The following is a 27,330-nucleotide window of genomic DNA, read 5'->3' on the forward strand; positions in this document are numbered from 1 at the left end:
TGACACAATCAAATCAGTGTGGTGCTCCTGGGCCAGTCCCTCCCGGTCCCACTGGCCCTGCCTGCAGCACTGCCTCCGTGAGCGGGCCTGTTTATCCAGCCCTTGCTCTGGGCCGGCCTGCAGTCAGCAGCAACTGCAGCTCCCCACCTTATCCTGGCATTCTCCATCTCTCTGAGGCATGGCTTCTTGAGCTCTTACTTTTTCTAGATAGAAGAAGATCAGGGAGAATGTAGCAACCACTCTTGGTCAGTATCTGGCCCCCAGGCCACGGGAAGCCCAACCCCCAGTCTTGCTGTTCTGTTGCTTAGTTTACACAGAGTTGTCAGGCCTCTGAGTCATACACGGGCACAAAGACTGTCCTCATCCCAACGGTAACAACAACAAATGGGTCACTCGTACCTGCCTACATATCCCAGACCTGAGCATCACCATTATCTGAGCAATAGCTTAATGGGTGACCCCTTGGTGACAGAGAAGATCCTCATGGTCTAGACAGCAGACACACGTGTCACATCCCCACCAGGAGTCTGGCCCCAGATTATACCAGAACTTTTCTTTGAGGGTGTAATCCCTCCAGAAGTGTTGGCTGAAGATCTTCGGGAGGGCTGGGTGGGGAGCCCAGGTACTTCAGAGAAAAGTTGCTTCTACCTTTACACTTTTCCCTGCAGATGTACCCACATGAACCAAGCCTATAGAAAGTTCTGGAGAAAGCTGGCAATGTGTGCAGGCCATGGTTCCCTCATTTCTGCCCCTCTGAGGGAGGGCAGAGGACTGGAAGGAAGGGTGGCCTCGGGGACCCTGTATCTGGAGCTCCAGAGGCAAGTGTTCGATGTACCTCAAGTCACACAACTTCAGAAGGGGAGTACAGAGCAGGGCTGGTATCCTGGATGCCCTCTCCTCGTTCCTGCCAGCCTCCAAAAACCTTTCCAGCCCCAGGGCTCTCTTGGGGCCTATGGATGAGCCAAGCAGCACAGCTCCTCCCGTCCAGTGGAAAAACACTGTATCCTGCTGCCTGGCTTTGTCGGACGGACTGAGGCGAGGCAGCTGCCAGTCTGAAGGGCTGAGTGGTAATGAGGCCAGACGGCCAGACAGAAAACACACGGCCTTGCCAAGGGGCCTTTATTTCTGCCTGGCTTCCCTGAAAGAGCCACCCACCCTCAGCTCTGCTCTCTTAGAACGCTGTCGCTTTCTCTGGATTTTTTAGATCCACTGTGCAAGAATCCAGCCCAGGAGCTCGAGACATGTGGACTATCCTTGGGCTGCCAGAGAATCCTGAGATGTATCGCAATCCCAAGGTCAAAAGAGGAGCAAGTCTTCATCCCCATGCACAGCCCACCCAGAAGGACCATCTGGAACAGGCACAACTGCATCACACACATGCACACACACATGCACACACATATGCACACACACACATGCGCACGCACACACACACACACTACAGCGTAGTTGTCCATACTAATTTTACTAGATCAGGGCAAGGGAGGCTCTGTTGAGAAGTGCTTTGTGAACATAGAGCCTAGAGGGCACTGGAGCATCCATTAGCTATTTCACACTCCAATAGCCTCAGCTCCTCCTGCCATCGCTGGTCCCCACATACAATAACAGGCAAGATGTCACAGGCTAGTCTTGGCCTAGCAATGGTACTAACTGTGACCCTGAGCACAGCATCCCGACAAGTGGGAAACCGTCTATGTCTGAGTCTAGGGATCTAAAGAGGCCCTGAAGGAGCTTTGGGCTAACATGAGTCATGAGACATCACTCACAAGGGCAATGGTCAAGGCTTACTCAAAGCTGCCAATACTCCCAAGAGTCCAGAGGCCTTTCTGAATGCCTGGTCTTACTCCGTCCCTGGCGGCCTCAGGCAACCTCTGTTCTTCTCCCTGCCCTGGGGCCTTTGCACATCTTGTTCTCTTTACTGGAATACCATTCTGCCTCCCCTCCCTGTTTGTCTGCACTACTCAGTCATTGTTCATGTACTCATTCAACAAAAATCCTAAGGGCCTCTCCTGTGGACCAGGCACTGTGTTGGATTCTGGGAGCCAGCCTGTGGACCAGGCAGCTCAGGAAAGTCCCTGTTCCCATGGGGTGTGTGTACTAATAGATACCTAACTGCACCAATGAATGAGAGTACAGTGAGTGGGGACATAATTAGAAGCAGGGTATGGGGGTCAGGGAAGGCCTTCACTCACAGCAGGTTGAATGGAACCAGTAGACAAACCACTTGGGCACACAGGGAAAGAATTTGAGGTTACACAGCAGGAAGCAGGAAAACATAAAGGAACAAAAGTTAAGACATGAATATGTAGGGAGGGGAAGAAGGAGCTTCGCTCCTTCTGCAGATGTCAGTAAGATTCAAATGTATCTGCAGGAAGCCTGCTCACCCACTCTCGGCAACATGCATGACCCCATCACCACCTGTCTCTTTGTCTGGCTCTCCTGTTCAATTCCAGCAGCCACAAAGGGAAGGGTAGCACTATTACAGCCCTATGATTTATGCTCCAAGCTAAGAAGGGAAACAGGCAAGGGCCCTGCTGAGCCTTGCAGGGGTCCCTGATTCAACAGGTACTGTCACATCGGGAGTGTCAAATGCTTCTGCACAGCAGAGAAAACACTGGCCTCACCAGAAATCAATTGCAAATCTCAAACCTCTTGGTTGGCACCTCTGCTGAAAGGAGAGAAGGTACTGGCTTCTCTCACTGCGCAGAGGTGTCCTAGAAGTGTTGAGCACATGTAGATGAACTGGGGTGCCTAGGTACAAATACTTTGTGTGTGTGAAACAGAAAGTATGTGGTCACAGCTCAGAGAAAAGTCATGTGCAGTGGATTTGTCTGGAACGTGCAGTTTTGGCTACTGACAAAGAAGAGGTAAGCAGGGAGGGAGAAAGCCTTGGGCCGAGTCAGAGGGTCAGCAGGAGCACGTGCGTGTGCAAGGGGTCTGAGGAGGCAGTGCATTTGCAAAGCTGTCTTTGGCCACTTGCCATGTGGAGCAAAATGTCATCCTCGCCTGTTCCTAGAGCCAAAAGTACCATGTCCATTTAACTTGGCCAGTAGGAGCCCTGCTACCTAGCTGCCATCACCCTTGCCCTTCTTAACCTGCAGGGGATGATGGGAAATATCAGGGAACACCCAGGCTTGCTTATTTATTCTGGACACTCTAAAGAAGCTTCAGGAAGGGAAGATGAACACTGACTTACAGATTAGAGTTGATTCTGTTATCTCCTTCAAACAGAAGTTTCTGAAGCACACAACCTTGAACAGCTGCCAGAACCCCACAGGGACCACCCTGAAGAGAAAGACACATGTCACTACCAGTGAAAATGGCCCCAAGAAGCTGTCCATTCCACCCAACAGCTTCTAGCCCCGGTCATAGGGAGCCTTCAGCAAGGTGACTGTCCATATGAAGACTCCTATAGGCTTCACCCTGCTCCAAGAAAGGTCAGCTTTAGATCCTTCCTTGTAGGATGAAAGTGACTATTAATAGTCAGGGGAGAAACTACAGATATGAAGATGGATTTTCCATCACTCAGTCAACTCCCTCTGTGTCCAAGGATTGCCAAAGCAATAGGTCAGTGCGCCCTTGTAGTTGTGGTAAAAGTGAAGCTGAGGCTGGCCACACCACAGAAGGAGGCAGAATCTGACAGTATCAGGGCCCATTCTCCCACCACAGAGGAGGGGGACGCTCCAGGCCTGAGAAATGGGAACATCTTCGAGCCTTTCTTGAGACTATCCTGCTGTCCAGGGTGGGTGCAAAGCTTCCAACACCCACCTTTGGCCCTGTAACAACCACTGCACACTCTTCCAACACCTGGTTTACACACGATGCCATGGCATTTCTTGTGGCACTGAACTCCCCCTTCCCGTACTCTGGCCTCCATTTTTGAAAGTGACCCTCTCCAGCTCTACCTGCAAACCCCCCCAGCTCCTCCAAAAGTTTGGCCTATGAAGGTTCTCAAAGCCTCCAAGCATGTTCCAGGCTACCCTCTACTCCCTCGTGGTGACATCCCAGTGTCACAAGAAGTGGGTTTAACTAGAATGCCCCCAGCAAGAATTGCAACAGCTCTCCTCGCTCTAGCAGCCCCATCTTAATTGCCTGTACATGTGGTAGGCCAGCTCACCCCACTGATGCTCTCAGAGGTCACCACATGAATAATGTCCACACTTTGTGCAAGACAACCCAGAAGAAAGGTCCCTGGAGACCCCAAGAGCAACCTTGCCTTATTCTGCACAATGCCGTATTTTAAGGAGGCAATGTCATTGAAGGAAAAGTTCTGGAGTTTCCATTCTTCACTGAAGCAGCAAAAGGTAGAGCCGAACAGAAGGGTCTTTATCTCCTGGGAGGAAAGAGCATTTTTATTGGCTGTTTATAAAATGAACAATAACAAGGCTTACAGTACAGGCTCAGCAGGAGTTGGTCTTGGGTTCTAGGAGGAAGTGCATTTTCTGGCAGTGGTCTGTATTTTGCAAGCCCATTCTTCTCATATTTGAGGAAGATAAACCTGACCTTAAGGGTCTTACCTCCGGAACGTCTGTAAACCACAGGAGCTCATGCTAACATGGGCCAAGAGTCTCCTTACACAGACCTTGTAATAGAAAACTTCAGCTTCACCAGGGATCTTGCAGGTCCTCAGATCCCCCATTGGGAAGACTGTGAGTTTCCAACCCAACCTCACATTAAAGTTATCTCTAGGGACTCTTAAAAATAATCCTGATGTGTAGGCCATGGTCCAGGTCAATTAATTAATCCACATTTCTGAGGATGAAAGCCAGGTATCCACAGGTTTCTTTGTTGTTTTGAGTGTGTGTGTGTGTGTGTGTGTGTGTGTGTGTGTGTGTGTACACAATAAGAATGAAAGCCATGACTTTCTGACTTATCAGATTTTATCTCCATTATCAGATTTTAAACTGCCCCAAATGACTCAACTTTACAGCAAGGTTTCAGAGCCACAGCTTTGGCACAAAGTTGGCAAACTAAATTTAGTCCATAAACTAAATCTGGTGCCTACCTGGTTTTTTAAATAGTCTCATTAGCACACCACACAACAATAAGTACTGTTTATTTATCTCTGGCTACTTCTACATCACAACAGATATGAGTAATTGCAACAGAGACCATAGCCCTGAGAAAAAATCAAAAGCATATTATTTAGGTTTCTGTTATTAAAAAAAAAAAAAAAAAACAAAACCTCTCTAGGATGCCACCTGTGATCTCCTTTTAAATATTACAGAAAGCCCCACTACCCACAGGGTTTCCTACCACCTCCCACGTCATGTCCCCATCCTTCCAGTTATCCAACATCTCTAGATTTAGATTAGCTCAGTTTGTGGTTCACGTCTAGTAACCCCAGCACCTCTGACCAGAGCTGACAGGCCCCACCCTCTGACACCCCATGATGGTCTATGATTTTCAGTAGCACTTTTACCATGGGGGAGGGGTACTCTGAAGCCTGAGGAGGCACTAGGACCAGCAAGCTGATCTCCAGCCCCTCCCTGGAGGCTGCTCTCAGGGTCAGGTTCCCCCTGTGGACCTGGATCACTGTCTACTACAATCCACCCTTTCATCTGTTCCTTTAGCACCTGGGTCTTCTGGTAGACTCTGTTGCTATCCTCTTAGCCATAGGGATACCAGTGTGCTTAACACCAACCCAGAAGCTGGAGCCCAGTCTTCTCCCATCTGTGAAACCCACTCTGCCTGGTTTGGTACATCTTGCTGGGCAGTCTCAGGGTGCTTCCAAGGGCCCAGAACAAAGTAGAAGTGCCCTGTACAGAGAGGTCCACAGCCATGACTACAGATGGTCAGAGCATGGATGGCGGGCTTTGGGTTCTCTTCCATGTGGCTCTGTAGCTTCAAAAGCTGGACGGAGAGCACAGGGGAACAAAAAAGGGAAGGGGAAATAAACTCTAGAAAAACTCTTTACATCATGATCTATGTGCCAAGTAGACACAGGTAAATGGAACAAAGAGAAGTTGGCTGCATTTCCAGGAGCTTCTAGATGTTCTTCCGGATCCTAGTTGAACTGCTGGTGTGGGACAGCGGGAACAACACTCCATCCTGCAGAAGCCTCTAGCCAAAGGAGGGGAAAGCCACCCTAGCAACGAAGGGTCCTGAGGAACACCAGGACACTTGCCAAAGAGGCCATAAGGCAGGGGACCTGTGTCCTGCTGCCATAGGTTCACCCAGGAGGCCACATGTTTAAACCTGGGTATGCAGAAGAACTGCCAGCCCTCTCTGTCCTTCTAGCTCTGCAGCAGCCCAGAGCCAAGTGCATGAGGTCAGTGTAGGCACATAGCCAGTCTCACAGGATAAGTACCTCATTGATGTCATACTGCTGCAGGTGGGGCAGCTCTGGGCCATCAAAAAGCAGGGTCCTACAGCATCTAGAAGAGGAATAAGGAGCCCCATCCCCACCCCTTTGTCTCAAGGAGGCAGGGAAGCAGCCAGGACTAAGTCTTCCTGACTCTGAGATCAGGTTCCTTATACAACACATCAAAGTCCTTACTTCCACAGTGACCAGGAACAGACTACAACAAGAAAGAACCACTAAATCAAAGATGTCAAAGTTGTGCCATTGGCATCAGGCATGTCCTGTAGACTCCCTGAGCCTTGGCATCGACACCTACCTTAGCCAGTGAGAGGTCAACTGGCTTTGACACAGTTTGAAGCTTGAACATCAATGAAGGTGGGGACAGGACAAAGACTTCCTTTATCAGTTCATCCTCAACATCCTCTGGAAGGAAACAAGACCATGTTGTGTCTCAGGGAAATGAAGCAGTCACGCAGACCACCTCCACACGGAGGAGTTTAGAGAAACTTGGTTTCAGTGCCTCAGCCTGAATGTCTACGTTAGGATCCAACCAGGAAAGAAGGCAAAGAGGGGCCCGCTGCTGGACACCACCCCTCCTTCAATGTGCCACAGTTGAACAGAGTGAATCAAAGAAATGCCTTAGAGCCTACAGCCAGTGATTCAGGCCCAACCTGGCTTAGCACTGACACACTCTTTAAAAAGGTGGGCAGGAAGCACACATCTGCACCACAGGGACACGTGATAAGAGGTCAATGTGAGAGGAGTCATGTTAGTGTAAAAACAACAGTCAGTTCTTACAATCATCATTGTTACTTATTGAACATCTGAGTTTGGCCTTTGGAGAGCTTCACTACCCCTGCTCCCATTTACTAAAATGGTGTAAGGCCTAGGCAGTAATGCAGCTGCCCCACGTTGGGCAGGGAGAAAGTGGCAGGACACTAGCCAAGCTGCCCGTGAGCCAACTGGTACCCCGCCTCCCCTGGATCTCCACCCAGAAGGGACTCCAGGACACCTTTGGGTATATCCTCACACAGCTAGGAGGACTGAGGCTGAAAGCGAATCCCAGCACAGTACAGCAGTGGCAGCAGCAACCTGTGGCACGTCAGCTAGCAAGACGCCTGGTCTGCCCCCCTTCTGCGCAGCATACACTAAAATGCTCAGATAAAGGACCCCAGGAGAAGGCACCCTGGGGCAAGCAGGCTGGCAGAGCTGAGCACATGCTCCCCAGACACACTGCCAGGGGACAGAGGACAACCTCAGTGCCCAGGACAGCTGCCCGCTTGTGTCTCACTCAACAACCTCCTTACTCCATGGGGAGAACCAGCCACCACACAGGGAAAACTCATCCCCTAAATGGAAAGATGAGACAGCCGAGTGAGCGTATGGGCTGTTAGAAAGGGCTGCAGGGGGGGTTGGGGAATGATGGCAAGTGGGGTAAAATTGACTCAAATTCGTTTTGTACATGTATAAAACTGTCAAAGAATATTTTACCGAGGCCGAACTTTAAGTAAGAAGCTAGATTTAAATGAGACCTTTCTTAGTTTGAATCTCTGGAAACGTTACCCTGTGACCATAGCCTTATAAAAATAACCAGAAATGGAAACCAGATGTTCACGAAGCAATGTGAATAGATTTTAGAGACATGGTGCTGGGGAGGAAAAAGGAAATCAAATGAGATGGCAAATAAAGACACATGCATACCAAGCAATGCCCCGAACTGTGTGAGAACAGATGCAGATCATGCCTAAGATAGTGAGGGCTGAAGGGAAATCAGGGCAGAAAGGAAGAACACGCTGACGGGCAGACTTTGTAAAGATTCACGGCAAGAGCACAGATGTATAGCTAATCCCACCATGGGCATCAGAGGCCCCAGCCTACTGGACAGAGCAACCTAAGTCAGCCTACCAGCCCTAAAGGGCTCTTTGCACTGTTCGGGTCAGTGGGTGGAGGGGTCTAAAATGACAGTATTTCAGCTCATTTGGAGAACTCTGTTTGGTATATTGGGTAGGAATGGGAGAGGGGTCCAAGTCTGGGATGGAGAACAGGTGTCTAGGAAGCAGGATACGGGGTGGAGATGAGCTGAGGAGCAGGCAACCTTCCTTGGCTTCTGCAGGGAGGACCTGGCTTAGCACAGGGAGTTGGTTCAGGACCACATAGCGGGCCTCAGGGCCAGATGTGGCGAGACCTCCATGCAAGGGAAAAACAAAATCCTGAGGAACGACATGCTGGCCAAGACACCAAACCATCTGCAAATGCCAGTGGTTTGAGAATGCTATTTTTAAAACCATCATATGTCTGGTTGAACAGAAACTAGGGGTTTGTTTTCCCATTTCATATACCCTTTGAAGGGGAAAAGAAATATGTGGGGGTGAAGGGATATGTGGGTGGTGGGATCCAAAGAACAAGAGGCACCATGCTGATGCTTTGAGATAGGGTCGCCCTGACTTTGAACACACTTTGTAACCCAGGTTGGCCTTGAACTCATGGTAATCCTCTTGCCTCGACTTCCAAGAAGCTGGAATTACAGGTCTGCATCTCCAAGCCAGATGTTATGAAGTGCTCTATTAAACATCCAAAGCTAATATACTAAAGATGGGATGGGATGGGATGGGATGGGGCAGTATGGGACAGAGAGGCCCAGAACTGATAGAGAAACCATTTGGTTCTCCAAGAGATCCCAGCCCAGATAAAGAGATGAAGCACTTCACACACAATGGTGAATATGCTGGAGTAGGGACCTGGGCAAAGGCTCAGGAGCAGAGAGGGGTCAGGGAAGCCTGTTAGGCTGGCATGTGGGCATGTCTCGAAAGACTCCTAGGGCTGACCAGGAGGGACAGAGGAGCCTCACCACTCTCTGCCCTGCCTCTCTCAGGAGTTCATCAGCCCCTTTCCAGGGTTCCTACATTGAAATCTATCCTATTCCAAGTTTACTCAGCCCAATTCATAGCCCCGATCTGCAGCAACTCTTGGTATCCAGCGATTTGGTCCAAACCTTAGCAGAGCACTCAGAATCCTCTCTGCCTGCCTGTTCCAGCCCCATTCTCACACCCACTGCCCCTAGGTCCTGCTCCTCTCGGTAGTTTCTCTCACTCTCATAATTGCCTCTACTTGTGCAGTTCCTTCCTTGGTGAGACCAGGCCCATCCTTCAAAGTCTAGCCTAAATTCCAGTTACACACCATTCAGAGCCCATCACAGAACTCTCTCTGGTATCTCTTGAAGTTCATACATTTCTATGGGGGCACACCTCTCTCTTCTGTTTCACCCAGTTCTGCCTTCCAAGAAGAAAAGATGTCCTCCACTCGGGACAGTCTACCATCAGCAAAGTCTCACCTATGCCTGCAGGGGGCTCAAAGCCTCCTAACCCAGATACAGAAAGGACCGCTGATCCTCTCTCAGAATGCCCTGCCTCTTCCGTACCCCATATCTCCTGCCCCTCAAAATTTCTGCACTTCTCTTCCCTGTTCTCATCCTTTCTTTCCCTTGTCCGAATCATCACCCAAGCCAGCAGCAGAGCAGACCCCTCCTTCCAGAAAGCATGTGCATAGGTGTCCAGTGGCTTCTGGGAACTGTCCAAAAGCCTTCCTTTCAAGGGGGGTACTGAAGGCTGAGGATCACACCATGTTGCTTTGTGTCCAAACATGAGTCACAGAGGCTTTGGATGCCAGGGCTTCTTGGCTCCATCCTTCACTCTGCACAGCCATGGACAGAAGCCTGGCCTTCCTGGGCGGGGCCACATCATCCCCACTAGCAGTTCCTGATGATTGCTGAGGTTCTGGTACCTCTGAAGTGTGTTGTGCAGCATAAACAAGCCTGACTCCATCATCAGAGCCTGCCCTGTGCTTTCAGCTAGATCAAAGCTCAGCCGGCTGCACGCCCAACCCAGGCCCTTCTAAGAGGACAGCTCCCCTCCTACAGCTTAAAAAGAAATGCTTTAAAGGGAGAAAGAAGCGAAGTGAATGGCTTCAATGTGCCAGACAAAGGCAAACAGGTAAAGGGGCTGGCTTCCAGGAGGAGAGTATCCTCAAGAGTTCTTTCATGCCCAGCCCAGCCCTCTCATCCTCCACTCGAGAGACTTCCAGACTCTGCCTTCAAGGATTACAGACAGAAAGAAATTGCCTCAAACTGAAGTGGAAATAAATGTTCTATCTTGCTCTCAGAGGGCAGCGACACAGGCCCAGCCAGGGTGTGAGAGGCACAGGTCTGAGTGAGGAAACTGAGCCCCTCACCCTTCTTTATGTGTTTTGTGTCTCAGTCATGCTTGTAAACCTTGATAGGAACATGCCACCCCGGGCAGGGCTACCTCATATTTTGACCTGGAACTATTGTCCAGAAACATCCTAAATGGTTCCAAAGAGCGCCTGTGTCTACAGTTGGGCTGCGCAGATCCAGGGACGAGCAACCTAGTTACCGTTGGCTGGTCTGGTTTGGTTTGGGCAAACGATCTACCCTTTGTTCAGTTGGATGATCTGACTTGCTTTGGGAGACAGGATCTAGCCACATGGTTCAGGTTGCTCTCTAACTTTGGATCCTCCTGCCGTAGCCTCCTGAGTGCTGGGGTTGCAAGCATGTGTGACCCTATCCACCTATATAACCAAACCCTCCTTTCTGTATGTTTGTTTGCTTGTTGTGTTTTTGTTTCATTTTTCGGGACAGGGTTTCTCTGCGTAGCCCTGGCTATCCTAGAACTCACTCTAGACATCAGGATGACCTCAAACTCAGACTTCTGTGTGCCTCCGCCTCCAGGAGTAACGGCATATGCCACCACTGCCCAGCTGCCAATCCCTCCTTTAAGGATTATTTAGAGGGGGTGCTGCCACACGTGGAGACACAGCACAGAGGGGTGAGCCCCACCTACCTAGTTGCAGGGCATCTGGCTTATCACCCATCCTGTCAGACGCCAACTGATTTTTCCTGGAAGAAAAAGAAAAATGTCAGTGTAGAAGAATGCCAGAGGAACACAGAGCGTTCACATGGCCACAGAACCACTGGCACCGATACCCAGAGAGTGAGCAGGTCACACGCCAGCAGAGTTCACTTGTGTCCCTGCAGCACACTGTGGGGACAGTGTCAAGCCTTATCCTCAGTGTGTATGCCTCATCTCTCACTGACTCAAAGTCAGCTTGCTGGCTGTCTCTGTCTCTGTCTCTGTCTCTCTTCTGGGATGTACCAATGAACATGAAGGAAAGTGGCCACGTGGTTCTGACTTGTTATTTGTGTGTGTGTGTGTGTATGTGTGTGTGTGTGTGTGTGTGTCTGTGTGTGTGTCTGTGTGTTTGTGTCTGTGTGTGTCTGTCTGTCTGTCTGTGAGTGTATGTCTGTGTTTGTGTGTGTGTGTCTGTGTATGTGTGTCTGTGTGTGGGTCTGTGTGTGTCTGTCTGTCTGTCTGTGTGCGTGTGTGTGTGTGTGTGTGTGTGTGTGCGTGTGTGTGTGTGTATTCAGAGCCTTCTAGAAAGGCTCTGCCCATGTAGTAGCTCTGCTCAGGTTTGTTTTCCTCCATCACGCATCAATCTGAACCAAAGGACACAGAACACATTGAAAGTAACACTCTTACGTCATCCTCCAAAAACTCATTTACTATGTTGAAAATGACAGTTCTTTTGAACATGGCATTGAAATATATTTTCCTCCACCGCCTTTGCACGGTAAGATATGACCACAGTAACAATCAGTCTCTCCTGGGGGCCCTCTATTGAACTGGCTTCCTCCTGAAGATGTATGGAGGGCGTGTGTGAAGACTGTTCGAGACACATAGTTCTCAGACCCTGTGCCTGTGCTCTGTGGAACTCTCATTTTTCTCTGTGGCTCCAGAGTGCCGTCACACTCCCTCCCAAGCAAGTTACTCCCCCCTGTGCCCATCCCATTCATCGAAGCCATTTGATTTCATTCAAACCCAAAGAATCTCGGAGCCCTGTGCCACCAGGATTTCACAGGGGTTTGTGGGGCATGGTGGTAGAATGCTCTGGGAAGCTGGGAAGAGGGGTCCATGGATGCAGAGCACCCTGCCTCAACCATGAGGCAAAAGTAAGCTGCATCATCAAAAGCCTCTTCCCTCAGACTGCCCCCAGCTCATGCTCCACCATCAAAAGCCTCTTCCATCAGACTCTCCTACACTCATGTGCTCCATAGTAAAGACTGAGGACTGGGTGCTTTGCTGAAAGAGACATAGAACCAAGGAACAGTCAAGAAACACGAGACCTGGGCACTTGCCCAAGATGGCTTCTGTGAAGCATTTTAGGTGGAGACAGCAAGGATATCCCTCAAGCACTACAAAGCCACCAGGGCCCTCTTAAACCTACTTGTCTCTGCTTCCTCCTCTCTCACTTACAGATCTCAGCAGCGTCTTAAGGCTGTCCTGACACCTGGAGTGGCCCGCCCTCAGTCCCCACATCGTCCCATGACGTGTACAGACTGACATGATACTCCACCCACTACACAGTCACTTAAAAGTCCCTGCTACCCCTCATCACCATTACCTCCGCCAATTCCATGTTTACCAAAATAACCACAGCATTGACAACAAAGTCCTCTCTGGCTCTTTGGGTTACCTCAGGCACTAGACTATGTGCTTTGAAAACCTCAAAGGCTGTCTGTCTCTCAAAATTGCCTTTTGAAGTAGTTATTTCCCTCGGTGTCAAGAGAGGTTCAGCAGTTTTCCATGGCTTTCATCGGGCAAGAGGCAGCACAGGAGCTAAACTCAAACAACTACTCCAAAGCTAACAGCAGCCGCCGCCTCACCTAACTTCCTTATAAAACACAAGCCCGGCCTCCAAAGACTGCTCTGCACGGCTCTGCATGACCTGTGCTGAGAACTTCAGGATAAGCCACTGTGCCTTCTCACACATTCTGCCCTGAACCCTGTATACTCTGACAGATTCCCATTGCCTTCCACCTAAAGCATGCATCCACATCCTCGCATAAATCAGGCCTGTCTCCCGGGCAACAAAAGGGCAAGATGGCGTGGCAGGCTCCCTCACAAGGATGTCCATATTCTAACCACCAAAACCTGCAGCCATGATCTGACAGCAGACATCATAATGTGAAGGATCTGAGATGGGAGGGTGACCCTGGGTCTGGAGATAGAAACAGCGCACGTGTCACAAGCCAAAGATGACCAATCCGGGAGAGATACGGTGGTGAAAACTGACGATGGGCTGGCACACTTAGCAGGAGGGAGAGTACAGTGGGAGATCTGGTCATGCCAGCTCCTTGGCAGTAGGCCAGAGAAACCGATTTTCGACCTCAGCCGTCAGAGCTATGAGACATTACATTCATGCTGTTCAGCCACAGAATGGGAGACATACTGTGGCACCAAGAAGGGAAACTGGCCCACAGCTCTCTCTTGGCTCCCTGAGTGCTGGATGTCTAGCACTAGCCAGTGTTCCACAGAGGATGTTAAATGATGCAATAACCCTCACAGAAATTAGGTGATTTACACAAGCCTGCACAATTTACAACTGCCAACACACCGGCTCGAACCCAGGCCACTGGTTTCAAACACTCCACTTCGTTTACTCCTTTAATTTGCACATGTTGCCCTTGCTAGAAATTTCTATGGCATCCTAGAAACAGTGGGACAGAGTCTCAAATGTTCCTGGTAGCTCCCAAGAGGGTAGGGACAGTATGTCCATTGGGCCAGGAACAACAGGGCCTCTCCCCAGTCATGGGACTTCCAGCCAGAGAGCTATCCATCAGCCGAAGGAGAAGCTTAGAAGCTTTGTGCCCATGTCTCATAGATCTCCTCACCAAAGGAGACCTCAAGTGTGCTTACATGTGGAGAATGTGCTATTGTTCCTTTCATGTGTCCCTCTGTAGCATAAGCCCTGTGGAGTTTAAAAGGTCAGTTTAAAAGCGTGTTCTTGCCTTTGAGTGAAAACTACCAGAAACAACAAAGGCAAAAAGATAAATAAAGGCTACAAAATGCTTTCTCAAAGTGTCGCTGTACAGATAACCCAGAGGCGTGCATCAAGGGCCAATGACAGACATGCATTCTGTCATACACAAATGACCTTACTCCATTTCTGTGCCTTATCACATCCCACAGGGTGAGCAAAGAGCCAGGGTCCTATGTTCAGGAGTATAGGATCAGGACTTAGTCCCTGAGTAAGTGAATTCTTGTGTGGATAGAAAGAGCCACTGAGAGGTTGGCCAAAGGTGTCCCATGGAAATCCCTAAACAGCCCAGGCTGAAAACTGGAGGTTTCTCTCCACAAACTGATAGCAAGAACCCATAGCTGAAGACAATACCTACATAACTCACTGAACACAGAGAGGTCGAGATGGTGCCTACACTGAACCTTCACTGCTATGCTCTAGTGTCTTTGGTACAGGAAGGTACTCTGCAGACTACCAAAAGAGAAACAGAAACACTAACCCAGCCAAAAAACCTTTGACCTACAATCTGTCATGTCTGCAAAATACACTATGGCAGTTGGTGGCCCAGAGCAGGGAGAGTAGCCAACCAGTGTCTGATTAAGTACAAGGCCCACTCTATGACATGAAACCCATACCTGAAACACTGCTTGGGTGACCAAGATCTCTAGATATCCCAGAGACCTAAGAGAAAATCAAATATAAGAGTAGTGGTCTAAAAACAACAACAACAAAACCAAAAACAAAACAAAAACCACCTAACAATAAAATGACTCCTGATGACATTCTTATGCTGTTCTCTTAGGTCGGTGCCTTACTCAGCCATCATCAGAGATGGTCACTCCTTCAGCAGATGGGAACAAATACACAGCCAGACATTCTGCAGAGTCCTTGAAACGCACAGCTCTAAATGGGATGTCTCCACCATAGGAGCTAGAGGGGTGGGAGGATACCACAGCAGGAGAGCACAGCCCTTTAAGTCAACTGATCAAAGCTCCTATGAACTGGAGGCTGAAGCAGCAACACAGGGTTGACATGGGTCTTGCAGCAGGCCCTCTGTGTATTACAGCTTTAGTCAGTATTTTGATGGGACTCCTGAGTGTGTGAGTCTGATCCTTGTGCCCTCTCTTGGGCGCTCTTTTCCTTCTGTTGGTCTGTCTTGTCCAACTTCAGTATTATAGTTTTATTATATCTTACTATAGTTTATTCATTGTGTTTTGTTGTTATGGCTTAACCCCCCCCCCCCCCGCTTTGTTCTAATGAGAGACAGAAAAGAAATGACTCCGGATAGAAAGGGGGTGGGGAGGAACTGGGAGGGGCAGAGGGAGGGAAAATGTAATCAGGATATACTGTATGAGAAAAGAATCTATTTTTAATAAAAAGGATGGAAAAAAGAAAGAGGTGCCTCATTCCCCTGTGCTCACCACTGAACACTTGGCCAGATTAGTTACAGGTTCCAAAAAGGCTACAGATAGTATTATTGGATTAATGTCAACTTCTCTGAGGGTAATACCGGTCCTGTGAAGGGGAAGAAAATGTTCTTATCCTTAGGAAATGAGCTGAATTTCATGATGCTGACTTTTACTCTCAATGAAAGCGAGATCAGCCAAGCACTAACATGTACATCAGTAAGGAAAAGGACATTCAGAGCTTAGCAACTGCTGACATTAGGTGATGGGGACACAGGTTTTTGGTTTTTACTGCAAGTTTGAAATTTTTATGTTAAGTGGGGGAAAAAAACTTGGTAAGCTTGACCAGAAGATGAGAGCCAATGAGGAGACTGTCAGGAGCTATGAGTAGACAATACAAGGGGTGACTCATCCAGAGAGAGAAGATGAGAGGTCGCTGGAGAGAAAAGTACTGGAGTTCAGTGTCCCCTAAAAAGAGTCACCGAAGGAAAGAGAGAACAAAATGCAAGAAAATACTAAAAAGGAAATTGCTAAGAATTTCCAGCCTCAACAAGACATGTAAACATCAACACACATCTAGATGTATGTGCTGAGAGGATCAGCATGCCAAAGAACAAGAAAGACCTTAGAGAAAAGCTAGATTCCCTAGAGACAACTGGAATAAAAGACTTTGCAATGGTAGCAATAGAGGTGGGAAGACACCTTCAGAGTGATTAGAAAAAAACAGAGGAGATTCCAGCTAAAATTATCATTCAAGATAAGCCAAAGACAGTCCCAGGCAAAAACCCCAAGTTGGTTCTCACAGACTTTCACTGAGCAAATTACCAAAGAGCCAGTTTCAGGAAAAAGGAGAGAGAGCTATGGTAAGAGGCTGGAAAACATTTAAGTAAAACTAAATAATAATGGGCAACAATAAACAATAAAAGTAGTAACCACCACATCAGGAGACACAACGACAGACAAGAGACGGGAAAGGGAAAGCCGTCACCCGGCTAAATCTCCCTCCTGAGGGGTAGATTGGTCAGTCCTGAGCTGTCAAGCCAATCATGAGTAAAAGTAGCTAAGGAGAGCATGACAACCTGCCATGTAATCTTCAAACCAAAGAGGAACACCAACAGAACCAAAGGGGAACACCAACAAACGTGCCGCCGAAAAGCAGCCAGGCAGATTCTTAATAAGTTTAGGTTGCGCATCTGACTGCAGTGGTAGTTTTAAGTCAAAGAACTAAAGATGGGCTGGACAAAGCACACACAAGAATGCCCGCACAGCATTACTTACAGTAGCCCAAGAACAGACGTTACCTAAGTGCCTATCAGTAGATACTCAGAGAAACACCGAATACTAATCAATCGCATAAAGGAATGGATACTGAGCATCCATTGAACCTCAAAGGAATCAGATAGGCACCAAAGGTCACACATACCACACAAACCCAGATGCCCAGAGCTAAGAGGTTGGGGGACTGAGAGGTCGGGAACCTAAGGAATGACTAAGGGATCTTACTTGAGGGAAGAAAATGGCGGAAAACTAGAGAGGTGGTGGTTACATGGCTGTATTCAACGTTTATAATGGTCAAAGAAAAAGAAAAGAAAATGTAGGGTAACAGAAACACAATGTAACAAGACCAAGTAAACATATTATGTCAGTGACTAAGGAGGGGAAGCTGATTAAACCTGCAGGGAAAAGGACACAGGCTGGAGAGGTGGCTCCAGCTAGGAGCACCAGAGTAAGAGCTGGCTGCTCTTCAAGAGGATTCAAGTCCCGGCACCCACATGGTGGCCCACAACCATCCTTCAACTCCAGTGTCCGGGGACCCAGCACCCTCTGCTGGCTTCAGTGGTCACGGACTGCACGTGGTACGCAGACATAATACATGTAAGCAAAACACCCCATACACAGAAAACCAAAAAGAACTGATATTTAAAAAGAGACAGTCGCATTGATTATTACCTGTGAGTTCTTTCAAGAAAAATGCAAAAGCTTAACAGCAAAATACGGGAAGCAAGATACAGCACTCCCAAAATATAGGAACAAGGCTTTGACAGAACAAAGGGCCAAGGGTTTACCTGTGAGCACAATAGGAAGTTTTAGCACAACTCTCTCAGCAAATAATTCCTCAAACAGAGAAAAAAACAACTAAGAATACTGGAAGGTCAAAATAGTGTGTATGATTTAACAAAGCCAACTAGTAAACAATATATATTCTTGGCACGCCCATACGGCTTTAATTATAAAAGCTGAACACAAGCAATCTGGAATTTTCAAAATATTCTAAGCTGCATTTCTGACTGCAAGGAATTTTTTTTTAAAGAAATCCAATAATCAAGACAGCTCCTCTACAGTCCTGGGGTGGGGAGAGAATGAGAGATTAGTAATGGTTAAAAAAAAAAATGAGAGTAGACGTTAGAAACATTTCAAACCGGTTACACAGAAAACTCAGCTCTAGGAAGCTGGGTCATGGTTAACAGTGGGGAGTGAGTGTCGTAAGGAGCCTGTCACTGTGGAACGTTCACAGCACAGAGTCAAGCCATGAAGCAGCAGGTTTCACTACCAGAGAAGGCTCAGCAATCCCCAAGGCTGGTTCCTGAAGAGACTAATAGGGGCACACCTTTGGGGTCCTCGCTCTGCTAGCCTGGTTCATCATAACCGACAAGGAGAAAGGATGACGTCACCAACAATACTGAGAGGGCAAGGAAGGGGTTAAAACATTTTAACAGAAATGCCTTCAGTAAGAAGCAGATAAGCAAGGTCAAAACAAGGTATTTAAAAACTAACAAACCAAACTGGACAATTTTTCTAGAAAGATCTCAGAATTAGGCCAGTGAGCTGACACGGTAGGTAAAGGCACTTGCCATGCAAGCCTGGTGGTCAGAGCTCCGGTCACTTAAAGATGGAAAAAGAGAAGCCATTCCATACAGCTGGCCTCTGGAGCTTGGCATGCACACCACAGCACATGCACAAGCACGCACACTTACATGTACACAATGATATTTAATTTTAAAATTTAAAAAAAATCACAAAATTGACTCAGTAATGAACAGAAAATCTGAAACTATAATCATCCGAGGCAGGATGGCTCGAGCCTGTGGCCCCAGCCTGCATACTCAGGGACTGGAGGCCAGAGAGGTATTCAAGCCAGAACTCAATACACACATGCACACAGCAGCTGCTATTATGCACTAGCTGAGAAGATGGCAAGGATGATGTGGGTACATCCTCCAGAAAACTCTCACTTGCCCACGTAAGTGCGCATTATGAAATGAAGCGCTGGACAAGGGCAGTGGCCATGAGTTTTAAGGAAAGTGTGACTCCACAAGGACGCAATACTTTAACGGTAGAAAAAGTAAATGGTGTAAGTCACACCAACATACGAGAGCTTTAAAAATACAAAATAACTGACACTGAAAATCACAGTGTCAGTCCTAAAGAAGGGAACTCTGGACCAGCTCAAGGGACAACGGAATGGCTTTTCGAATGCTGTGCAACAGTCTCTGCCTTGGGAGCAGGTCCACAGCCACAGGACTAAGGGGCACTAGAGGCACACAACAAGGGCAGGGACCCTGTCTGCAAGAGCCAGACCGGAACCAGGCAGAGTAGTCAAGGACTGCACACACTGAACAAGACTGGCATCGCTGGCTGCATAAACAGTCATGTCTCGGGCCACCCCTGTTTGACCTGAGGTGTCTCTGAGGTGCTTTAAGGATGCTAACATGTGGTGCTCCTGGCTTCAGCCCTTCAGACACATCCTACCCCAGACCCCTCAGAGGTTCCCTCTGAGCAGAGCATGCTGCCCTTTTCCTGCATTCCCCGCAGGAGCCTGCTCTTAAAGACTGCTCTGTGGAGAAGCAGCTGCCTTTGTGTGTCCTGTCCTCAGACCTGCTGATATGAAAGGCTTTTAAAAACCTCTGGGTTCTCCATGTCAGAGGTGCTTTTTCTTTTCACCTTGCTGTTCACCATTTCTCTGGCTTCCTATGTAGTCGCAGACGAAGTCCCTATGGGAAGATGGAGGTGTGGTGCTGAAGTTGGATGCAAACCATGCTGGGATGCCACCTGTTGGGGTTACTAACAAGGTCAGAAGCTGAATGGAGTTCCTGAGCATCTCAGTACTGGTGGCCAGGGTGACGGATGGGAGGTGTCCAAGCCTCTGGAGGGGCTTCCTCTGCCTCCCTTAACCACAAAGATGATCAGCAGATGTTTCTAAAATTAAGCCACAGAGAACGTGAGGTCTCGGGAAGAACTTCAGGTTATCAAGAAGTCATTGTGTGTTTTAACCATCACAATGTGTAGCTCAGGGATTTCAACAAGTCTCCACTTCACACGCTACTTGCCAGTTTCCCAAATGTCAGCCTTCAGAATAGAAAAAATAAATCTTCTCTCCTTCCTTCTCCTCTTCCTCCTTCTTCCTCCTCCTCTTCTTCTTTCTCTTCTTCTTCTTTCTTTTACTTCTTCTTCTTCCTCCTCCTCTTCCTCTTCCTCCTTCTTCCCCTTCTCTTTTTCTCTCACCATCTTTTTCTTTTCCTCTTGAGGATGTGGAAAACCTGACTATAATTGACTGGTCTGGTATTTCCTGTAAGAACGCTCTCTGCTTGGAACACTGTGAAAACAATCTGCCTTAACAATTCAACCCAAATAAATGATCTTCCTGCAAGTGGTGAAAATCCCTAATTGGGAATTGGGCTGCACACCCAGGTCTCTCTCATCCGGGTCCATGATGACGAAGATTGGACAAAGATAGGCATCACCCGGTGATGACAGATGGGGGGTGGGTCTCTGATGGCCCTGCATCCTCCTGGAAAATCCATCGGCCCAGTATCTTGCTGGATGGAATACACGTTGTACCCAGGCCTCCTGAACCATTGTTCTTGAGGGTGATAATTGCTCAGCTTAACTCTTTTCCGTATGTGTCCCTCCTGAGATGCTTTGGCACACACCCTTGACAAGAAGTATGCAGAGCCCGGGCAAAGTCCAAGATCACATCCAACATTTCTCCTTCCTGTATTCCATGAGTCAAAATGGATTCTGGAACATTCCAAGAACAAAGAAATTTACCCTAGTCTCACGTTCAGAGGGTTCTTTCAAGGGCACACAGTTTGCAAAACAAAACTGTACTAGCTTTGACCTTCCCTCATATTGTACTCCATACTCTTCCACTTTGGCTCATAGCTTCTGCATAGTTAGTATTTACTGAATCTCCTCTGGGAGCCCTGAAGCTCTCAGAGTTCACCAGGATGCAGCCCATTTGACTGGGAAGTTAGAAAGCCATTCCAGACCTAGTTCAACCTGGATGCCTTAGAGCAGTGGTTCTTAACCTTCCTAATGCTGTGGCCCTTTAATGCAGTTCCTCAGGTTATTGTGACTCCCAACCACAAAATTATTTTTGTTATTGCTTCATAACTGTAACTTTGATAGTTATAAATTACAATGTAAATATGATATGGCAACACCTTTCCAATGGGTTGCAACCCATGGGTTGAGAACCACTGCCTTAGAGAAATGGATTGGGTTAGGAGGACATGCTGTGTTTTCCCCTAAAATCCTGGGAGCAGGCAAGGCCAGGCACATAATCTTGGCTGTAGACATTCTGGTCTGCTCATTTTCAAGTATCCCATGCTGGAAGCAAGAGGCCTTGGCTGCATTTTCTTACTACTTAAACCACATTAAGACAGGCTGCCCTTCCTTCTGGGGAACATAATTCAGCAAAGTTTCATGGTCCTCATTCTGCTGACTCTTGCTCAGGACTCGAGTGTCTGGGCGTGTCTGAATTCCCCTTCACTGGAAACTGATGCTAGACAGCAAAAGTTCAGTACATAAGGAAAGGAGGTTGGTGTGGCAGTACACAGTCTCAATCCCAGTACATGGAAGACAGAGACAGAAAGATGTCTGTGAGGTCAAAGCCAGCCTAGACTACATAGCAAGTTTCAGGGCTGCCAGAGCTACATAGAGCCAGTCTGTCTCAAACAGAAAAAAAGTTTAAAAATGTGAAGAGGTAATGTCACTCCTAGAGGATAAGCATCCTGGGAGAAAAGTCGTCTCTATGGATTACAGCCCTGGACTATGGCCAAATTCATCAAAGCACTCAGACGTACAATAAACAAAATACAGTGATGTCCCAGTCTATGACCTACTTACATCAGGGTCTTGCCACTGCCCCTCTGCCCACTACTTGGGCTACCAGGTTCAACCAAGCCCACTCATGAGAAGCTGAATAGAGAAGAACGCTGAGGAAATGATAGGAAGTCTGGGTCATGTAGAGTCAGAGACAATCAAGAAGCGAGCAGGGCGCAGCCTACACTGCCAGCCAACACAACCGTGGATGTTACCTCTAGTTAGGACGCCACGCCTCCTTCTCCACCACCCCCATGGCATGAAGACTCAATGGAAATGGCACTTCTTGACACAAAGCTTCAGACTTGCCTCCCAAGGATAGTATGAGAGTCTGGGATAGCAAGGATGTTTCCATAACCTTGATCCTGCCACAGGAGACTAAGGCCATCCTCTGAGTTACAAAAGGTTCTCACAAGCCATCAGGAAGGCATTATATAAGTTATCTGGGTTTCCACGGTGGCTAGAAAGCTATGTGGAGATGTTTGCTTAGCTGTGAGTAGAACCCACACTGGGGCAGTAGTCCTACTCTTACTGTCAAATGAAGGCCAACAAATATATCCAAGGAAGGGCACCACACCAAGGAGAAAGGCTGACTTGTCCTGGTCCCATCAAACATCCAATCTATGTAGTTCTGTTTGGTTGAGTAAGCCAAAGGACAGTGTAAAACAACTTCTAAGGTGATGTATTTTCATTTTTAACACACCAGCCATTCTCTGCTGACTATATTCATTAAAGATCTGGGAAACAGTGCGGTCAGAGTCACGGAGATGTAACAACCATTCAGATAGAGACAAATATGAAAGCAATGCCATTCTTGTTAAATGGCACTTGTGTCTCCAGGTGGCTTTCATATGATCTGCCCTGGCCTGGACCTTCCTTCCTGCGACAGTCTAGGTGTTGTAAATGTCAGCTTTGCCTTTGTGACAGCCACTGTCTGCTTTCTCAGGCACCTGCAGAGCACCTCTCAAAACTAAGTCTCAGTCAGTCCTGTATGAGCACTGGGTCTTTCAGCTTTATTTTTACAAATGGGGACAGTGAGGCTCAGGCCACAAATCAATCTCCCACTCATAAGTCCATGGTGACACAGAGAAAGGGGAAACCATACAATAAAGTGTTTCACAAAACTCTGTTACTTGAGAGGTGGGCCCTTGACTTCAAAATGACCACTTATCTCAACAGTATGGAAGTATATTAAGTTCATCCAAAAATGATAATAACAAATCAAATAATTTTACCATTAAGTTCATGCAACTCCAGGAGTTCTCCCTTACATAGGGTCCTCAGATGTATACATGCCGTTTGTTATTTTTAGAGAATTTTACAAAGGAAATGCTTTTTTGATTTTTTTTTCTCTTTAAAAAGTCCAGCCAGCTAGGCCTCATGATATAAGCTTGTAATCCCAGCTTCTCAGTAGACTCAGGCAGGAGGAGCACAAGTTCAAGGTATGGCAAGTCTAATTAAACAGTGAAGAATAGAAAGACTTAAACTAAAAAGGGACTAAAGAATTTTCTCAGCTGGTAAAGTTGCCATACAACCATGAGTACCTGGGTTCACTCCCCAGTGGCCTTGTACCTGGCTGAGCACAGAGGATGTGCCTGTAAGCCCAAAGCTAGAGAAGCAGTCAGGAACATCCTGGGGACCTCCTGCCAGTCAGCCTAGGCAAATTGGCAAGTTCTAGACACAATGAGAGAGCCTGTCTCAAGAAATAAGATGGAGAGCAAAAGAGGAAGATATCCAACGTTGACCTTTCGGCTTCCGTAGACACTAGCACACACATACACACAACCATACCCGGGAAATCTTCAGAGTTGAAACAACATGAAAGGGAAGCTCAGTGGTCTAGAACTTATTCAGCATGAATAAAGCTCGGTGATAGAGACCTATCCTACATATATAATGCTCAGTGATAGAGACCAGCCCAGCGAGTATAATGCTGGGTTTAAAAATCAGAAAACAAAAAAGCAAAAGACAAAAACAAGGAAGAATTCTAGAGGTCACCCAGACAGGACAAATTTCAGGCCCGGGAATTCTGAATCTGTCTCTGAAAGTGACCTGGGTCCAGGATTTGTCTGTGGTGGGAAGAATTGAAACCAGAGCCTCTGGCATGCTATGCAAGAGCCTGTCTCTGCATTATCTCTCCAGCCCCTTCCCACCCCAACCTTACCCCTTTCTTGAACCAGGGTCTACTACATGCTTTGACTGACCTTGGACTCATTCTTCAGTCAAACCATGAACGTGTCTCTCAAGCAGCTGGAATTGCAGGCTTTCCCCACAAGACCTGGCTCTGGTATCTTTTTCTTAAGATTTCTATTCTCTTAATCCCAGGAGTCCATGATAAATTGTAGCCGGTGGATGACCAGAGGTCTCCTTGGACACACAGGCCCAGGGAAGCCTCTATCCTTCCCCAGTTTGGGCAGGAAAACCAAAAACCAGCCCCTTCAGTTACTCCCTTTTCCACCCCACACTGCCCATCGTGGAAAAAGAACCTCCAGGAAATTCTGACCTACTCCTAAAGCACAGAGGACAAACTGTTCTGGATATTTCTTAGAGGAAGAGGAGAGATGAGGTTGCCCCAAGCTCATTAACCTTGTAAGACTAAGCATCACGGTACCTAACACACATAAACCAGAGAGCTGTGGAATTCTCATGAGTAAGCCAGCCCCAACTTAGAACCAGCTCACTCTGGGCTATAATTAGATGTGTCCCTGAGCCAACTAAGCTGCCTTCTGAGCCTCTCCCGGCAGCCATTTTCACTAGAAATGAAGTGTGACTACCCCTGAGTCCAAACTGGGAATCCCCTCCCTCTCTGCCCCCCTGTGTCTAAGGCGGGTTCTCAGTTACTGAACACAGGCAGCTCACATGTGGGAAGCCTGGCAGATGGGGTACTTACTGAGAAACTGAGACTCACATGGGAGACAGACCAGCTATTCAAGTGTGGTCTGGGAAGTGGCGGGGGGAGGGGGTGGGGGCGGAGAGGCTCAAAACTAAAACTTTCTCTGAGTCCCAAAGCTGGAGAGAGAGCACACAACTGCCTCAAGAAGTCAGTACATGGAGATTTCAGATTTTTACATTTCCCGTCTGGATCCCTTGGCAGTAACAGATTTCATGGGAGATTGTAAGGAAGCATGGGTGGGGGGTGGGGGATGACGTAAGCAATACAATCTCTTTTCACCTCCACAGGAAAACGTCTGCCAAAGCCTGGCGTGGAATGGTGCACAGTTTTAGTCCCAGAAGGTGGAAGGCAGAGGCAGGCCGGTCTCTGAGTTCTACACAGTGAGTTCCAGGACAGCCAGCGCTACACAATAAGTATCTCAGAGAAAGAAGTAAGCAAAATAAAAACTTTTTTGCGTAGCAGAATGAAGCCCTTGCAGGACTCTGGCTTTACTGGATTGTAAGGATCTGAATCTAATGAGACAGACACATCTCTCCCAAATCCCCAAGTTCTTGCTTCTCGGGCTTCATCCTCTACCATCGGCAGCAGGCCACTGTGTAGAGACATAGACTAGACTACAGTCCCTGAATCATGTAGGCAAAAAATATCCCCAGTAATACAGCTGGCAGGAAGCACTTTAACCAGTGGTACCTGGAGCTCTTTCCAGAATAAATATAAACCTTTTGAAGCAACTAGAACCACGCCACACTGTCTGCTGTAGGAAATGTCAGGTTGAACCTCATGAGGTAGGTCTAATCAAAGGGTCATGGTTTGAGGAAAACATCCATGGGGGTCAGAAGAGGGTTCTGAGCCTTGCAGGGTCGATGGGGGTGACTTATGTGGTGGGGGAAGGACAGAAGCTAGCTTTCCAGTGACCAAAAGGGCAACCCTGGGGCAGGCTGCTGCCCATGCAACTGGTACAAGCTACCTAGAGAGTCATGTGTTTGAACAAGCCTTTGGAGTGACAGCCACAGTTCCTAGGAGTCCCCTCCCATGTACCAAAGGAGCTGCTATACTCCTGATCATCAGTCATGTCAGCATGTACCCTCAAGCTCTTGGCTAGACTAACTTTGTGCCATTACCTCACCCTGATTCCAACATTTCATAACACTAAGACCTCGGCCATTTTCAGGGTCTTTCCTCAGTGGTAGAAGACACAGGCTACCCACCTTCACTTTCTCTACCTGTTCCTCGTGCTTCGAAATTCTCCTCCACTGACAGAACTTGAGTAAAGTGAAAGAAGACATCACATATCCGTGTGCCCTTCATTTAGGGTAACAGGTCACATTCACTTTTTTTCATGAGGACACACAAACACACATTCCTTTTCGGGGGGGGGGAGGCTGTTTTGATGAAGCATTTGAAGGTAAGCTGTGAGGTCATGCCACACCACAGCTAAGTACTTCAGCCTGCCCCTCCTAAAACAGCATCATTCCCCAGAGAACTCTGTGTGGCTTTGTTTATGTGACAACACTTTAAGGCCATGATCCTTGTCTAAGTACTCCCAGACTCCCACATTTAGGACCCATTCCCTTTGGAGTCATTTTCTTCCAAAAGAAGAAGAAAGCAGTCGTAATGTCTCTCCTGAATATTAAATGAGCTAGCTATGCTTCTGTTTTAATGAAAATGGGTTATATTCAACTTTTGTCCACTGAATTCTCTCCTAGAGCTTTTAAGGGGGGCTAATGGCTCACATCGAGAAGAGAAAGTGACTTGAGACCTGCTGGGAAGCTGTGGCAAGGCACAGGGGTGGCTCTGGCCTGTCGAGGTCTATGGTGTGTGTAGATTTCCTTGGCAGCTTGAAGGCTGGTTCCCGGACCCCTGTCACATGCCCTCTGTGCAGCAGTTCCTTCACTGCTCTGTGTAGGTGGGTCGGGCATACTGAACCTTGACTCTAAGTCTCTTGTAGGGGCAGAGTGCTTGGCCTGGTTCCCATCGCTAACACTCTTAGGGTCCTCGGCTGTCTGCTCTCTTTTCACTGAAAGGAAATTGTAAGTTGAGAAAGAGAGAAAAAAGTGACCCTGGAGCCACAGGAACCATAAGAATGTCACTTGTAAGAATGTAAGAATGCTCTTCCCATCAATCTTCACACTTACCTAAAGTAGCATCAGAGAGGAGATGGAGGGCCACAATCATGTAGGTCCAAAAGGGACAACTCAATGTGCAAGCCCCAAGAACTGGAGGAAAAAAGTGAGCAGACTTACCCATCCCAACCTCCAGAGCTTTCAGGCAAAGGGACTCCTTTCCCATTAACCTTCATGGCAGAAGGAGAAAATGCTTCCCCCATGAAACGAGTCCATTGTTATGAGTGGCATTCCTCCAGTCAAGATTCTTACATCTTGGGGGGGGTTCATCTGTGCCCTCTTGCAAAAGAAGTTTGTTGCATTCAACAAAGACAAAAAAGGAATTGGAGATCTACAAAGTGCTTTGACATCAGAGGTGGAGATGCAGAGTCTGGAGGTTGCTCAGTTGATTTCCTGTCTTCATTTGGGGATTACAGTTAAGTGATTGGATGACTCTCAGAAGAGACTTGAAACTTTGGACTTCTGACATTGTTGAGACTGCTACAGACTATGAGGACTTTGGAATTTAGACTAAATGTACTTTTTAAATTATGCTATGGCTAGATATGGCCCCTACACTTCATGTGTTTGAACAAGCCTTTGGAGGGCAGGGAATGGAATGTCAAGATTTGATTGTGCTTGGCCCAG

General features: G+C 47.8%; 1 protein-coding gene across 1 annotated transcript in view; it reads right to left on the reverse strand.

Annotated features, from left to right (window-relative positions):
• Nucleotides 1–27,330, reverse strand: part of MINDY4 (MINDY lysine 48 deubiquitinase 4) — a 98,916-nt gene that overhangs the window by 41,702 nt on the left and 29,884 nt on the right. Inside the window, exons 6-9 of the mRNA XM_080932180.1 lie at nt 11,161–11,216; nt 6,621–6,727; nt 4,217–4,333; nt 3,197–3,285 (exon numbers count right to left, since the gene is read on the reverse strand). Of these exons, the coding sequence (XP_080788306.1) occupies nt 3,197–3,285; nt 4,217–4,333; nt 6,621–6,727; nt 11,161–11,216 (369 nt within the window). The remainder of the gene's footprint in view (nt 1–3,196; nt 3,286–4,216; nt 4,334–6,620; nt 6,728–11,160; nt 11,217–27,330) is intronic.

The sequence above is a fragment of the Micromys minutus genome (assembly GCF_963924665.1).
Source record: "Micromys minutus genome assembly, chromosome: 18".
NCBI classification, from domain to species: Eukaryota; Metazoa; Chordata; class Mammalia; order Rodentia; family Muridae; genus Micromys; species Micromys minutus.